The sequence below is a fragment of the Bubalus kerabau genome, chromosome 9 (assembly GCF_029407905.1).
Source record: "Bubalus kerabau isolate K-KA32 ecotype Philippines breed swamp buffalo chromosome 9, PCC_UOA_SB_1v2, whole genome shotgun sequence".
In the NCBI taxonomy this organism is placed as follows: domain Eukaryota; kingdom Metazoa; phylum Chordata; class Mammalia; order Artiodactyla; family Bovidae; genus Bubalus; species Bubalus kerabau.
The window spans coordinates 52,599,113-52,614,495 of NC_073632.1; the positions used below are offsets into that span (position 1 = coordinate 52,599,113).

Below are 15,383 nucleotides of genomic sequence, written 5' to 3' on the forward strand. Positions count from 1 at the left end.
ACGGTGAAAGCCATGCTCTCTTAAAACAGACTGCAAAACCAGGTTATTTTCTCTTAAGAGAAAAGATCTCTCTAAAATAGAGCTTTCCTAGTCCGTTTGGGCATCTTTTGCTTGTTTTCTCCAAGTTTTCCAAAACTGCTAACAAATAGCATCCCTTCTAGCATTACTGTTGGGACTCTATCATGTGCAGCTTTTATTAAACTCAACGCAATTGTTAATTCTTTTCTGGTTTTAATGACTCAGTCTCTGGCCTCCTGAAGCATGTATTCTAGTTGCTTGAGGAAATTAAAAACATTATGGCAGTCTTTATTTTTAAAGCCCTGTCTTTTCCTTTTCTCTCTATATGGAGCATGCCCTGTCTCCCAGGCTTGTGTGTATCTGAAATGTATAGACAAATCAATAACTTGCAGAAGATGCTCTTCCCTTACCTGATGCCTGTGTTTGGGGGAGGCACCTTCACTCCCCTCTCGACATCAGCCATCATGTAGAAGACAGTCTGCAGGCCTAAGGGCGGACCTCAGTGCCCGGGCTTGATGGGGCAGCACCAGGCAAGGGGGCCCTTCTTCCACAGGAAGAGCATCCAAGACCACCCTTCAGATCCATAAACCCACTTGTTCTTCTCTGCCTCCTGAGGCCGGAGGCTCTGGTGTGCTGCATCAAATCAGATCAACAAAGATGAGGGTAGATCTGTAAAGAGAATTCTTCCTAAGTAACTATTAGGTGTCAGGAGGCAGGAAAGGCCCAGAACTGACCACTAGGTCTTCAGCGCGCACCCCCAAGGATCAATGTTAGACAACAAACTATTTGAGCATCTTAGCAAGAATGAGTGTCCCCAGTGAACACATGGGCCCCAGGCATTGTTGGGCCCACTGCTGCCAGGTGTCATCCCTGAAGGCTTTATTGATTGTCACTATATTTGAAACAGCATAGAATTTATTGTATAAGTTTGACTTGGACCTGTTATTAGCGTTTAATTACACTAAAATCATACTGTGAAACTGTGATATTAAGAGATGACTAAGAAAAGGAGAAAAAAATAAAATCTCAATGTACCATATGTTTGATTTACATCCCAAACCAATATGCTAAGTCTGGAGCCCTTGATTCACCCGATTTTCTGGTTTAAAACTTTTCATGTACACACTTAAACACCTACCTGCATGGACTCCTTACACTGTTGCCTTCTCAGAGGACCCAAGTTCTTCACTATAAAATTCTTCTGTTCCTTAGGTGGTCCATGGAGCTCTGTTAGGGAAGAGTGCCTCCCCTGGTCTTCGTCAACTTTCTCATCTCTGTATTAAATATAACCAAGTTATTTTCCAAAAGCCTTGTGGGGAGGGAAGTTTGCAGCTTGACTGAAGCTGAAAGTTGCTTACCTGTGTTTAGATTGATCATAGACTTTCTCCCAATTTAGGCAGTGAAAAGACCCCAAATGGACCTTTTCAGTTAGACTCTGTCATATTGAACATTGATAAATCTAGATTCCATTCTGTTAACTGAGTTTTAAAATTTAATGCCCTTTAAAAAATATAGTCATATATCCAAAATTATATTATTCCTGGAAACTAAGTTATCCTAGCCATTCTAATTCACTGATAATTTCTTATTAAAATCTTAATAACATTTGTTTTGATATGAAAAAATTTCTTCAGTAGCACTGCTTCATCCTTAATTGAATTTCTGCAAAAATGGTTATATTTAATCTCAAATATCTAATCAGATCTATGTCTGCTTTTTGTTCATTTCATAGGCAGTTGTTTCAGGTATCCATTCCTTTGAGAGCATGACTTTGAGTTTTGGCATTTATTTTTAGATATTCTAAGACCTTACAGATGTTCTTCTCTTAATGGGTTCATTTGGCTACGAGAAAGCTGAGATTCTCTGGGGAGATGTTTGAGATCCTCTTCATTTAAGACTAGAGAGAAAAAAAAACTAGAGAAACTAGGGATTTCCCTGGTGGTCCAATGGTTAAGACTCTGCAGTTCCGCTGAAGCAGGGCATGAGTTCAGTCCTTGGCAGGGGAAGACCCTGCATGCTGCAGGGCCGACAAAGACTAAAACTAATAAGCTACTTTGTGCAGCAACATTCCCCCACCTAATCACCGAATTCCTACTTGTGTTTGTGAGTCACTCAGTCGTGTCCGACTCTGCGACCCTGTGGAGTATAGCCCTCCAGGCTCCTCTCTACATGGGGTTCTCCAGGCAAGAATACTGGAGTGGGTTGCCATTCCCTTCTCCAAATTCCTACTTAAGTTCTTGAATAAATAGCCGAGAGCAAAATTGGAGAGCTTTAGTTCTCAAAATCACTTACCCATCTCAAAGTCCTGCAGAGAGGAGAGGTAAGACATGAGCCTCTCTGTGCAGAGCACTTTCATCTTCCCAGGGAAGAGGCAGTGAGCTCACCTCCATTGTCACATACTCGGTGGAGCCCATGGAGGACTCAGTTCTGCTCCAAGTCGTGTGTCAGTGAGTCCAGCTCCTCCCAGAACACAAGTTCGTGTTGATGACATGCTTTCTCGTTTTTATTCTCATGGTTGTCTGACATCATAACAGATCATCTGTTCCCTTTGGGGCATTTGCCTTTTAAGTTCTAAGAGATTTTAGAAAAATACAAAGGCACCGTATGGATTAGCAGTTGTGGTACTGATGATAAATTTCCATAGTGCATAAATTGAGGCATTTTTCTAAATGTAGTGTGAGCTCATTGTGTTTAAGTTGATCAGTAGTTGAAACTATGCCTTATCATCATTTGAATTCCTCTTAAGTTAAAGTTTTTTATGATTTTTTTTTTTTTTTTTTAGTATTTTTTTTTTTTTTAGTATTTTGTTAATTTAACTTATCTTTCACTTTGGCACATTATAGGTGGTATCTTGGCCAACAAACAAAACTGCTTTGATGACTTTCAGTGTGCTGCTGAATATCTTATCAAGGAAGGTTACACGTCTCCCAAGATGCTGACTATTAATGGAGGTTCAAATGGAGGCCTCTTAGTAGGTGAGAACTGGGTTTATTCATTGTACTTTACTAGTTACTCTTGGAGCTTTCAGATACTCTGACTTACTTTGGGCTCGTGGATGGTAGCAGTGGTACAGAAAAAGCAAAACCTGTTTGTATTTGGGTATCTGATAAATGACATATGAAGACACAACCACTGACTGAGCTCATCAGAGCCTGAAAAGCCATTCCTCCTCCCTGTTCTGAGCTCTTCTGGACCACAGTTCTCACCCTCCCCTGGGTGGGACTCCCTTCCCACAGACCAAGCCCACAAGTCTCTAGAGTTAAGGCAGCACAGGACTGAATCAAATACCACCCCTCTGACTACGCTACTTACCTGTGATCATTAGGTATAAATGCCGGTTGAATACCTAATGCCATGGGATGCTAAACGCTGTGGGTGCAGAGAAAGAAGTCATAAAGGAAAATGAGGTCCATGCAAAGACGGATCCACAGCTTAAAAGTAATGAAATAGCCACATAGTTTACCCTTGCTGAGCACCTTGTATGCCAGGCCCAGTGCTGAGCCCTTGACGTGCATGCAGCCTGGGAGATGGGGCTCTGAGAGGCAGAGTAGCTTGCTAATGTGGTGATGATGCTGGGGTTGATGATTAGCACCATGGTTTTAGATTCTGCTCTTTTAACCTCTATGTGGCACTGCCTCTAAGTAGATTTTCCAATTTTTTGGTAGTTAATGAAATTTTACTTTGCTTTTGTCTCTCAGCAGTACTTAACATTGCAGTGGACATTTATAGTGGTCCTGAACTCTGCTTGCTGGGTCCTACCTCCAGTGTCACTAGGAGATGAGGGGTCATTTTACAAATGTAGATTAGCTTAAAGAGACTCAACCTAAAAAGCACATGTGCCAGTTTTCAGCTTTCAATTCTGTTCTCAGGGGATTTTGACATTCACTGTTTCCTTGTCTTTGAAATATACTGACTCGTGTTAAAACCTGAATTCCTGCCCTTACTTTGCTACCCCTTACTTTTTTACCCCAATATAATATAGACTTGGAAAAAACATTTTCCCATGGAGGTAAAATGTATATGTCCAAAATAATTTGTTTAAATTTGGAAAGGGTAGAGATGTGGCCAAGATGGCGAGCCTTTGAGCTTACCTTCTTCCATGGGCACACCAAAATTAACAACTATTTACAGAACAGCTACGAGAACAACCTGAAGACTAACAGACTAACATTTTCTACAACTGAAGATACAAAGAAGGAACCACAATGAGATGGGTAAGGAGGGGCAGATGCATAGTACAGTCAAGACCTACAACCTCAGGCAGGCAGCCCACAAATGGGAGGATAATCACAACTGCAGGATAATCCTTCCCAAAGAGAGAGAGATTCAAGACCCACAGCAGGTTCCCCAGTCCAGAGACCCTTTACCAGGAAGACAAGCCCCCAGAACATCTGGCTCTGATCTTCCTTTCAGGAGAGCCAGAAGGCTGTGGGAGATAGAGACTCCACTCTTAGAGTGCACACAAAATCTCACATGCTCCGAGTCCCGGCATATGGGCAGTGATTTGAAAGGAGCCTGGTCAAATTTCCTTGCTAATCTGGGAGAGCTCCCAGAGGGGCAGGAGGCAACTGGGACTCCTAGTGGGGACACAGATGCTGGGGGCAGCCATTTGGGGGAACTTATTTGACCACAAGGACACTGGTGCTGAGAAGCACCATTTTGGAGTCCCCCCCCTGGCTACCATCAGCACTCTACCCACCAGCAGACTGGCACCAGCTCTGCTCATGCACATACCAGGCCTTGCCTGCCAGCATACCAAAAGTAGTTGGCCCTGCCACCACAGAAGGCCATGCAGCCTACAGAAGAGGCACCCTACACCATGTGACGGGTCACCACATGGGAGTCTGCTGCTGTTGTGGAACATCAGCTACATGGGGGTACTTGGCCAAGCTCAGAACACATAACCAACCCACCTCATACACAGAGACAAACACAGAGAATTAGGTGAAATGAAAAGACAGAACTAGGTTCTAAACTAAGGAGGCAAGATAAAACCCCTAGAAGAAGAACTAAGCAAAGTGGAGATAAGCAATCTTATTCAATAAAGAGCTCAAGGTAATGATCATAAAGATGCTCCACAAACTCAGGAGAAGAATGGATGAACATGGTGAGAAGTTTAACAGAAAATAAAAAGAAGAGCCAAAAAGAGGTGAAGACTACAATAACTGAAATTAAAAATGTATATACATATACTAGTAGGAATCAACAGCAGAGAAGGCAATGGCACCCCACTCCAGTACTCTTGCCTGGAAAATCCTATGGATGGAGGAGCCTGGTAGGCTGCAGTCCATGGGGTCGCAAAGAGTCAGACACGACTGAGCGACTTCACTTTCACTTTTCACTTTCATGCATCGGAGAAGGAAATGGCAACCCACTCCAGTGTTCTTGCCTGGAGAATCCCAGGGACGGGGGAACCTGGTAGGCTGCCGTCTGTGGGGTCGCACAGAGTTGGACACTACTGAAGTGACTTAGCAGCAGCAGCAGGAATCAACAGTACATTAGATGATACAGAGGAATGGATCAGAGACATGGAAAACAGAATAATGAAAATCATACAAGCTGAACAAAAAAAAAACAGTTCTAAAAAAAAATGAGAACTTCAAAAACAAACTTACAGTTATTAGAGGAAAAAGGGGAGGCAGAGATAAGTTAGGAGTGTGGGATTAACAAAGACACACTACTATATATAAGTAATCAGCAAGGACCTACTGTATAGCACAGGGAACATATGTTCTATAATAACCTATGTGGAAAAGAATCTGAAAAAGAATGGATATGTGTATATGTATATATGAATCACTTTTCTGTACACCTAAAATACACACAACATTGTAAATTAACTATAGTATAAAATAAAATGTTAAAAAACATATTTATGCACCCAACATAGAAGTACCTAAATGTATAAGGCAAATATTGATGACATAAAGGGAGAAACTGAAAAGTAAAACAATAACAGGAGGCTTTAGTATTCCATTTACTTCGATGGATAGACATTCCAGACAGAAAATCATTAAGGAAATACTGACTTTAAAGATACATTAGATTAGATAGAATAAATAGATTAAGAACATTCTATCCAAAAGCATCAGAATACACATTCTTTTCGAGTGCACATGGATCATTCTCCAGGATAGATCATATGCTATGCCACTAAATACAACTGAATAAATTTAAGAAGGTTGAAATTACATCAAGCATCTTTTCCAACCACAACAGTATGAGATTAGACATCAACTACAAGGAAAAACTGCAAAAGACAAACAGAGACTAAACAATATGGTACTGAGCAACCAGCGGGTCACTTATAGAAAATTAAGAAGTACTTAGAGACAAATGAAAATGGAATCTAATCTAACACCTAAAGTGACTACAATAATAAAAATCAGAGCAGTAAAAGAGACAAAAACAGTACAAAAGATCAATAAAATTAAAAGCTGTTTCTTTGAGATGATGAAAAAATTTTATCAGACTTTTACCAGACTCGTCAGAAAGGGCCCAAAGAAAAGCAGACACGAAAGAGAAATCACATCCAACACCATAAAAATGCAAAGGATCCTAAGATACTATGAATAATTATTCACAATAAAGTGGACAACCTAGAAGAAATGGATAAGTTCCTAGAAACTTACAATCTCCCAAGACTGAATCAGGAAGAAAATATCAACAGACCAATTACCAGTAATGAAGTTGAATCAGTAAATTAAAAAAAAAAAAAAGAAAACTCCCAGCAAACAAAGAGTCCAGGACCAGATGTCTTCACGGGTGAATTCTATGAAACATTTAGAGAAAAGTTAACACCTGTCTTCTCAAACTGTTCCCAGAAAACTGAAGAGGAAGGAGCACTTCTGAACTCATTTTACAAGGTCAGCATCACCCTGATATAAAAACCAAAGATACCACACACGAAAAAAGAAAAGTGCAGGCCAATATCACTGATAAACATAGATATACAAAGTCTTAGCTAGCCAAATTCACCCGTACATTGAAAGGATCATACACTATGATCAAGTAGGATTTATCTCAGGGGTGTAAGGATGGTTCAATATCTTTTGACAAAATTCTACATCCATTCGTGATTAAGCACTCTTAACAAAATGGGTATAGAGGAACACATCTCAACATAATAAAGGCCATGTATGACAAGTGCTAATATCATACTCAACAGTGAAAAGCCAAAAGCATTTCCTCTAAGGTGAGGAACAAGAAAAGGGTCTTATTGAGACAAGAGAGTCACTCACCACTCCTGTTAACATATTGGAAGTCCTATCCACAACAGACAGGAAAAATAAATAAAAGTAATCCAAATTAGGAAAGGAGTAAAACTGCCACTGTTTGCAGGTGACATGGTACTATATATAGGGAATCCTAAAGACACCATCATAGAACTAATTAAGTTGCACAATATAAAATCAATATATAGAAATCTGTTGCACTTCTATACCTTAACAAATTGTCAGGAGAAATTAAGAAAACAGTCCCATTTAAAATTGCATCAAAAAGAATAAAACACCTAGTAATAAATCTAAACAAAGAGGTGAAAGACCTGTACACTGAAAATTGTAAGACATGATGAAACTGAAGGTGACACAAACCAATTAAAAGATGTACTATGCTCATAGATTTGAAAGACTTAATATTGTTAAAAGCACCCTGCTACCAAGGCAATATACAGAGTCAGTACAAATCCTATCAAAATATCAATGGCCATTTTGCAGAACTAGAACAAATAAGAAACACAAAAGACCCCAGATAGCCAAAACAATCTTGAAAAAGAAGAACAAAGCTAGAGGTATCATGTTCATTGATTTCAAACTGTACTGCAAAACTCTAGTTACCAAAACAATATGGTACTGGCATAGAAACAGACATAAAGGTCAATGGAACAAAATAGAGAACCCCAAAATAAACCCACATATATAGTCAATCTACAACAAAGGAAGGAAGAATATACAGTGGGAAAAAGATAGCCTTATCTATAAATGGTGTTGGGAAAACTAGACAGTTTCATGCAAAAGAGTCAAACTGGACTACTTTCTTGTATCATATATGAAAATAAACTCAAAAAAATATTTATAAAAACTGAAGCCATAAAACCCGTTGAAGAAACCATAAGCAGTACACTGAATTGGTCTTCATGAAATTTTTTTGGATATGTCTCCTCAGGCAAGGGAAACAAAAGCAGAACAAACAAATGGGACTGTAGCAACCTAATAAGCTTTTGCACAGTGAAGAAAACTACCAACAAAATGAAAAGGCAACCTACTGAACCTGAGAAGGTATTTACAGACAATATATCTGCTAAGAGCTTAATATCCCAAATAGCCTAAGAACCCATAGAACTCAACACCAAAAACAGTTAACAATGAGCAGAGGGCCTAAGTAGACATTTTTCCAGAGAAGATACACTTAAGGCCAATAGACACATGAAGATATGCTCAGTGTTACTGATCATCAAGGAAATGCGAATCAAAACCACAATGACACCGCCTCACATCTACCAGTAGGACTAGTATCCAAAGGACAACAAATAATCAGTGTTGACAAGGATGCAGCGAAAGGGAACCCTCACACACTGGTGGGAATGTAAACTCTTCTCCACTGTACAGAACAGGATGAAGGCTCCTTAAAAAGTAAAAATAGAGCAACTGTATGATTCAGCAGTTCCACTTCTGGGCAGTTTTTTTCAAAGAAGTCAAAACCACTAATTCAAAAAGATATGTACCCCTATGTTCATTGTAGTATTATTCACAATGGCTAAGATATGAAAGCAACCTAAGTGTCCATTGATAAATTAATGGACAAAGAAGATTTATATGTATAATATACACACAGTGGAATATTACTCAGCCATAGAAAAGAATGAAATCATGCTATTTGCAACAACGTGAGTGGACCTAGAGGGTATTAGGCTAAGTAAAATAAGTCAGAGAAAGACAGTTACCATATGATTTCACTTACCTGAGAAATGTAAAAACACAATTGAGCAAACAGACTAATAATAGATACAGAAAAATTAGTGGCTGCCAAAGTGGAGTGGGATGGAAAGATGAGTGAAATAAATGAGGGCAATTGAAAGGTACAAACTCTGTGATAAAATATCTCAGAGATATACTATACAGACAGGGAATATACTCAGTATTTAATACCTTTGTGTGATGAGATGGTAACTAGGCTTATGGTGATCATTTTGTGATGCATAAAAATACCAAATCGCTGTTTTACACCTGAGACTAATACACTTTATGTCAGTTATACTTCAATTTAAAGAAAAAATAAATTGAGAAAGGATGTGAATAATATTCTTAAATACCAAATAACCACAAATTTATCTATTCAACAAATATGTACTGAGCAAGTGCTGGGCATTTTTTCAGATACTGGAAATATGTCGGCAAATGAAACAGACAACACCTTCATGGAGCTTTCATTCTAGTTGGTTGAGGCAGGCGACATGACGTGCCTAAGGCCAGCATGCGGCCCGGAGACCCGTGTCTGCGGCTAGGCACAGCGAGCAAGGGCGAGTGATGGGAGAGGTCAGGGATGGTGGGAACCTACACCAGGCAGGACCTCACCGCTGTCAGAGAGAACACGGTTTACTCTGAAATGAGAAGCCTTTGGGTGAGTTTTGAGCAGAGAAGTGGCATATAACTTAACATGTTTTAAAGTCAGGATCATGGATTGATCCTGTCTGGGTATCTATGTCAGGGTAGGCAGAAGAGGCGAGGACAGAAAAGCAGGAGACCAGCTAGATGGTTTCTGTCTCAGTGAGAGAAGATGCTGGCATGGACCTGGGTGTGATGATGGAAGTAATAAATGGTCTGATTCTTAGTATATTTTGAATTTGAGCCAACTAAATTTTCATATGAATTAAACAAGTATTAATATAAAAGAAAGAACAACTTAGGGTGAACCTAAACTATTTAATGGGATGTTGAAAGTTGTTGATTTTACTAGTGGGAGAATTGTGTTGTAATTTACTAGTTCATCCAATAAGTCCATTTTTGGAGTTGTATTTTCAGGAATTGGTTTATGCCTTTTAATAAACCAGGTCCTTTATGGGACCTTCAGAGATGGAGTTTGTCCATCAAGATGCCAAAGTGCTTATTTAAAAGAACATCTTCCTGCCCCTCCCACCTCTGAGTGGGGAGGAGAAGATCTAGGACTCAGAAATCGGTATCATGAATAAGCACTGACATCTAAACTGCAGTGGGAACTCTTTCCTGCCAGAGGCAGGAAAAGTTCACATCTCTTGACTAACTCCTAGTCATGCCAGCTTCAACATTACTTCCTCCCAAAGCCTCCCCAACTTCATTATGCTGGCCTACACCCTTCTTCTGTATGTAGTACCCGCACTTTCTCAACAGAAGTGAATGCCACGCTGTAATTGCCCATTCACTTCTTTTATCTTTCCCACTAAATTATTCACTGACATATCCCCAGGCCCCATGCCTAGTACAAGGCACATGGCAGATGTTCAATAAACATTTATTGAATTATCAAAAAAATAAATTTTTAAGTATACAAAGAAGAGCATTTTTAAAACAGGACAAGAAAATATGTCAGTATCTGACAGAGCTCTGAACTGGGTCTTAGGCTCTGTTCTGCTTTGAGCTATACCTGTGTCAGCTGTTGCTGTTTACAACACTTCTGATGCCAAATGCAGGAGGCCTGGGGGCTGGGTCCTACACCAACCAGTACTCCCAACTCGCCAGACGCCAACTGGGTGTCGCACAATTCAGTTCCATTCTGACACTACCCAGAGTTAGCACAGACCCATAGGACAGTCCCCACTGCAGACACCAATCACAAGTCCTGGACTTCTCATATTGCTGATTGATGGCTATAAACTGGGGTTTCCCAGGTCCCCCTCCTCGAGTTCAATAATTTGATAGAACTCAAGAACATTCTTAGGGCTTCCCTGATAGCTCAGGTGGTAAAGAATCTGCCTGCAATGCAGGAGATGCCAGTTCGATTCCTGGGTCAGGAAGATCCACTGGAGAAGGGAAAGGCTACCCACTCCAGTATTCTAGCCTGGAGAACTCCATGGACTGTATAGTCCATGGGGTCACAAAGAGATGGACACGACTAAGTGATTTTCACTTTCAGGACCACTCTTACATTTACCAGTTTGTCATAAAGGATAAAACTTGGGAACAAGTCAGAGGAGATGTATAGCTGGGGCAGGTGTGTGCCAAGCCTCCATGCCCTGTTAGTGCACCACGGTCCTAGCACCTCCATGTGTTCACCAACCCAGGAGCTCTCAAACTCCATTGGTTTTTATGAGTGTTCTGTTATACAGGCTAGATTGATTAAATCAGTAGCCATGAATCACTATCTCCAGCCCCGCTGCTCTCCCCAGACGTCAGGGGTGGAACCAAAAGATCCAATCCTCCTATCACATGGTTGGTTCCTTGGTCAACCAGCCCCCATCCTGAAGCTGTCTAGGAACCCAGAAAGAGCCGCCTCATTAGCATGAACTCAGATATGGTTGAGAGGCATTAGTTATGAATTATGAAAAATACTCCTCTCACCTTGTCACTCAGGAAACTCTCAAGGGTTTTAGGAGATCTGTTCTAGGAACCAGGGACAAAGATTAAATAGGCATTTCTTACTCTGTCACAATATCACAGGCTAGTTGTGAGATCCCGCATAAGTTTGTTAATATCCTGCCTCACCTGTGAAAGCAGCTAGGGATGGGAGCAGCACAAATTTTACAGAATGTCCAAGAGGTTTTCATGAAGAGTTACGTGTCCACTACTGATGAAAATATTCCACCCCTCGGATATATACTAGAAGCTGGGGGAAAGTTTGTAGACTCTTGGGCAAGTGATTTCTGATAGTTTTTTCCTGTGCTTTTGGGAAAAAAGACCATCAGGATTCAGAAAACATTTAAGTGTTGTTTTGTTCTCTTTCGGTTTTGTTTATGACAGATGTTTAACGATGGACGACCTGCTTTTTCTATCTTGATTTTTAGCTACCTGTGCCAATCAGCGTCCTGACCTCTTTGGTTGTGTTATTGCCCAAGTTGGAGTAATGGACATGCTGAAGTTCCATAAATATACCATTGGCCACGCCTGGACGACTGATTATGGGTGCTCAGACAACAAACAACATTTTGAATGGCTTATCAAGTAAGGTTTTGATTCATATTGATGTATTTGTGTTGCTAACGATTTGATGTCAGAATACTGAACATAGTCAAAAGGGTATGTTTGACTGTCCCCTTCAGTATCTCAGGTTTACAAGGAATTCACTGCAAAAGTACGCTACGTGGTGGGGATACTTATCTGTCTTCCTAGTTCTGATCTGGTCTTGAACAAAAATAACAAAGATGTGATGGCAGAATTCTAAAGACAGTCCCCCAGGATTCCTGTCCCCCTGGTTCTTCAGTGGTTGACTGACCTATGGACTGCTCTGCAGGGACTTTGCAGATTAAATGAAGATTACTAATCAGCTGACCAGAATGGAAAAATTGTCCTGGATTATCAAGAGGGCCTAATCTAATGACAAACCCTTAAAGGCAGGGCACTGTCTCTGGCGAGAAGAGTCAGGGATGCAGCAGAAAAGATGAGAGAAACTGGAAGCACGAGGAGACCCAGACCCACCATTGCTGGCTTTGAAAATGGAGGAAGGGGGCCTTTACAAGCTGATATCACCCCCAACCAACAGCTGGCAAAGAAATGAGGACCTCAGTCCTACAGCCTTGTGGACCTGAATTCTGCCAACAACTGAAATGAGTCCAGAAGTAGATTTTTTCCTAGAACTTCTTAATAAGTGCCCAGCTAGCCAACAACTTAATTTCAACCTTGAGACAGCCAGAGAACCCAGGCAAATCAACTCAGACTTCTGACTGATTATGAGATAAGAAATCTGTGTGGTTTTTGTTCATCCAGCAATTAAAAACTAATTTTTAGAAAGGTATCATTGTAACATTATATATATATATAGGCTGCTTCTTCTCTATTAAAAAATAAGGAAATAGGACTATATGCAAGTACTGCTGCTGCTGCTAAGTCGCTTCAGTCGTGTCCGACTCTGTGTGACCCCAGAGACAGCAGCCCACTAGGCTCCCCCGTCCCTGGGATTCTCCAGGCAAAAATACTGGAATTGGTTGCCATTTCCTTCTCCAGTGCATGAAAGTGAAAAGTGAAAGTGAAGTCGCTCAGTTGTACCCGACTCTTAGCGACCCCATGGACTGCAGCCTATGAGGCTCCTCCATCCATGGGATTTTCCAGGCAAAAATACTAGAGTGGGTTGCCGTTTCCTTCTCCAGGGAATTTCCCTGACCCAGTGTTGGAACCCACATCTCCTGCCTTGGTAAGTGGATTCTTTCCCACTGAGCCACCTGGGAAGCCCATATTTGAAACTACTGCATTATTGAAATATTTATATCCCTCAACCACTTCGGCAATAACAGTGAGAAAATGGCAATCATCTAGATTCTCAAGACTGTAAGCTGCATTCTTCTTTGGCTCTTGGTTCTCTTTACTTGCCACAGCAGGGATCTGGGGGGTTTTACCAGCAGTATTAAGGGACTGCCCTTGGAATAGCATCAGGAGCCTGTGTCCCCTGTCCCAATCTTCTCAGTCAACTATAGATTTTGATACAATAACTTCAGTTTCTCAAGCCAGGTTTTTTTTTCCTTCATTTGATGTGCTTTGTATGGCTAGTTCTCCACTTAGATATTTGGCTAAATGACTTGGATTTTTTTTTAATTGAATACTTTCAAACTACTAAATTCTGTTCTGTAGGAGGGGGAAAAGTTTAACTTTAAAAATATACAAGTAAACCCACTGACACATCCTGGTGAAAGCTGAATATCTGAAGGAGTCATAGTTCAAATTAACTTAGAGAAAATAGGCACTTCGGGAGTGAGGTCCCATTTATACTCAGTTGAAAAGACTGAATTAATTGTATGTTGAAGGCAACAAAATAGTCACTGGAACACAATACTTCTAAAATTAATTTGAAAGCAATAAAAGAGTTCTTAATATTTTTTCTGTCAAGACGTCAGTGATACTCCTATTTCAGACCTTAATTTTTCCAGCCTAGCACTCACAGGGCTGCATGTCCTCTCATCTGCTCCCAGGTGAGCAGAGAACTGAATCCACTATACTGGAGGGGATCCCCCCTGAAAAAAGATCTAGATTTCGAAGTTTGTGAATGGCTGGGATAAATAAAGCCTAACAGACTTTTTTTTTTTTCCTACAGAACGTCTCAGAATCTTTAATACATAAATGTGGTATGTGAATCTTGAGGTAGGGAGAGGTGTTATTCGTAAAAAGACTTTCCAAGCTTGTTTTCCCACAGAACTAATCCTTATCTGGAGGACCAGGGTTGATCCAAAAATCCTCTGAAGTGAGATCAGAAAACAGATCCATTGTCACCCCCATCTTACCTGTTAGGAGACTAAACCCCAGAAGATTTTAGTCTTGACCTGGTTAACTGAGCAGAAATTTTACTGTTTTTGCCTTTTCACTCTACAAAATAAAACTCTACTAAAATAGTTTATTCATTAATACTGAACACTCTGCAAAATAAGACAGCCTTATTCACTGAAAAGTAAAGAAGAAATACTCAAGAGATTTCTTTCACTTTACTTAATTAGCATCAAGCATTTAATCTGACTGTACTTAGTTTTTAAAAATCTTTTGTTAACTGCAAATTTATCTTGTGCTTCAGAAGGTTCCTCCTACACTAACTTTCTCACCATTGGCCAAGCTCAGTTTCTGCTGGACTTGAGCCAGCAGGTCAGAGGCCCAGTTCAGGTTCCCTGGTTTTCAGACAGAAACTAGGCCCGGGGGGACCTGTGTTCTTCCTAAGTCTATCAAGCTGAGATCAGAATAAAGATTTTACAGATACCAAACAGGCAGAAAGCCTCCAGACACTCTGGATTTCAAATTCTTCAACAAAAGAAAGGCTTGCACCTACTATATCCATAGTCAGTGATTTAAAAGAACAATCAGCAAGATGGGAGTCAGGAACTAAGAGATACAAACTACTGTGTATAAAATGAATAAGCTGCAAGGATGTGCTGTACAGCACAGGGAATAGAGCCATTATTTTATAACTTTAATTGGAGTATAATCTCTAAGAATATATTGAATTACCTGAAACTAATATTGTAAATCAACTATGAGTGAGTGAATTCGCTCAGTTGTGTCTGACTCTTTGCAACCCCATGGACTGTAGCCTACCAGGCTCCTCCATCCATGGGATTTTCCAGGCAAGAATACTAGAGTGGGGTACCATTTCCTTCTCCAGAAGATCTTCCCAACCCAGGGATTGAACCCAGGTCTCCTGCATTGTAGGCAGACGCTTTATCGTCTGAGCCACCAGGGAAGTCAGTATCAACTATACTT

General features: G+C 40.5%; 1 protein-coding gene and 1 long non-coding RNA gene across 10 annotated transcripts in view; one reads left to right on the forward strand and one right to left on the reverse strand.

The window, feature by feature from the left end:
• Nucleotides 1-15,383, forward strand: part of PREP (prolyl endopeptidase) — a 133,456-nt gene that overhangs the window by 116,922 nt on the left and 1,151 nt on the right. The window contains exons 13-14 of one of the 4 annotated variants that reach the window (XM_055535321.1): nucleotides 2,862-2,993; nucleotides 8,185-8,363. In XM_055535321.1, coding sequence (XP_055391296.1) covers nucleotides 2,862-2,993; nucleotides 8,185-8,348 — 296 coding nt within the window. In that variant the 3' untranslated portion in view covers nucleotides 8,349-8,363. Of the gene's footprint in view, nucleotides 1-2,861; nucleotides 2,994-3,716; nucleotides 3,919-8,184; nucleotides 8,364-11,995; nucleotides 12,153-15,383 lie in introns of those variants that run through there. The other 3 variants (XM_055535322.1, XM_055535323.1, XM_055535320.1) reach the window with 3 other exon arrangements.
• Nucleotides 1-15,383, reverse strand: part of LOC129619875 (uncharacterized) — a 51,777-nt gene that overhangs the window by 5,161 nt on the left and 31,233 nt on the right. For 4 of the 6 annotated variants that reach the window (XR_008698201.1, XR_008698202.1, XR_008698203.1 and 1 more), the window contains exons 2-4: nucleotides 2,311-2,589; nucleotides 1,157-1,292; nucleotides 429-687 (exon numbers count right to left, since the gene is read on the reverse strand). This is a non-coding gene — a long non-coding RNA (uncharacterized LOC129619875). Of the gene's footprint in view, nucleotides 1-428; nucleotides 688-1,156; nucleotides 1,293-2,310; nucleotides 2,590-3,330; nucleotides 3,388-15,383 lie in introns of all 6 variants that reach the window. The other 2 variants (XR_008698200.1, XR_008698204.1) reach the window with 2 other exon arrangements.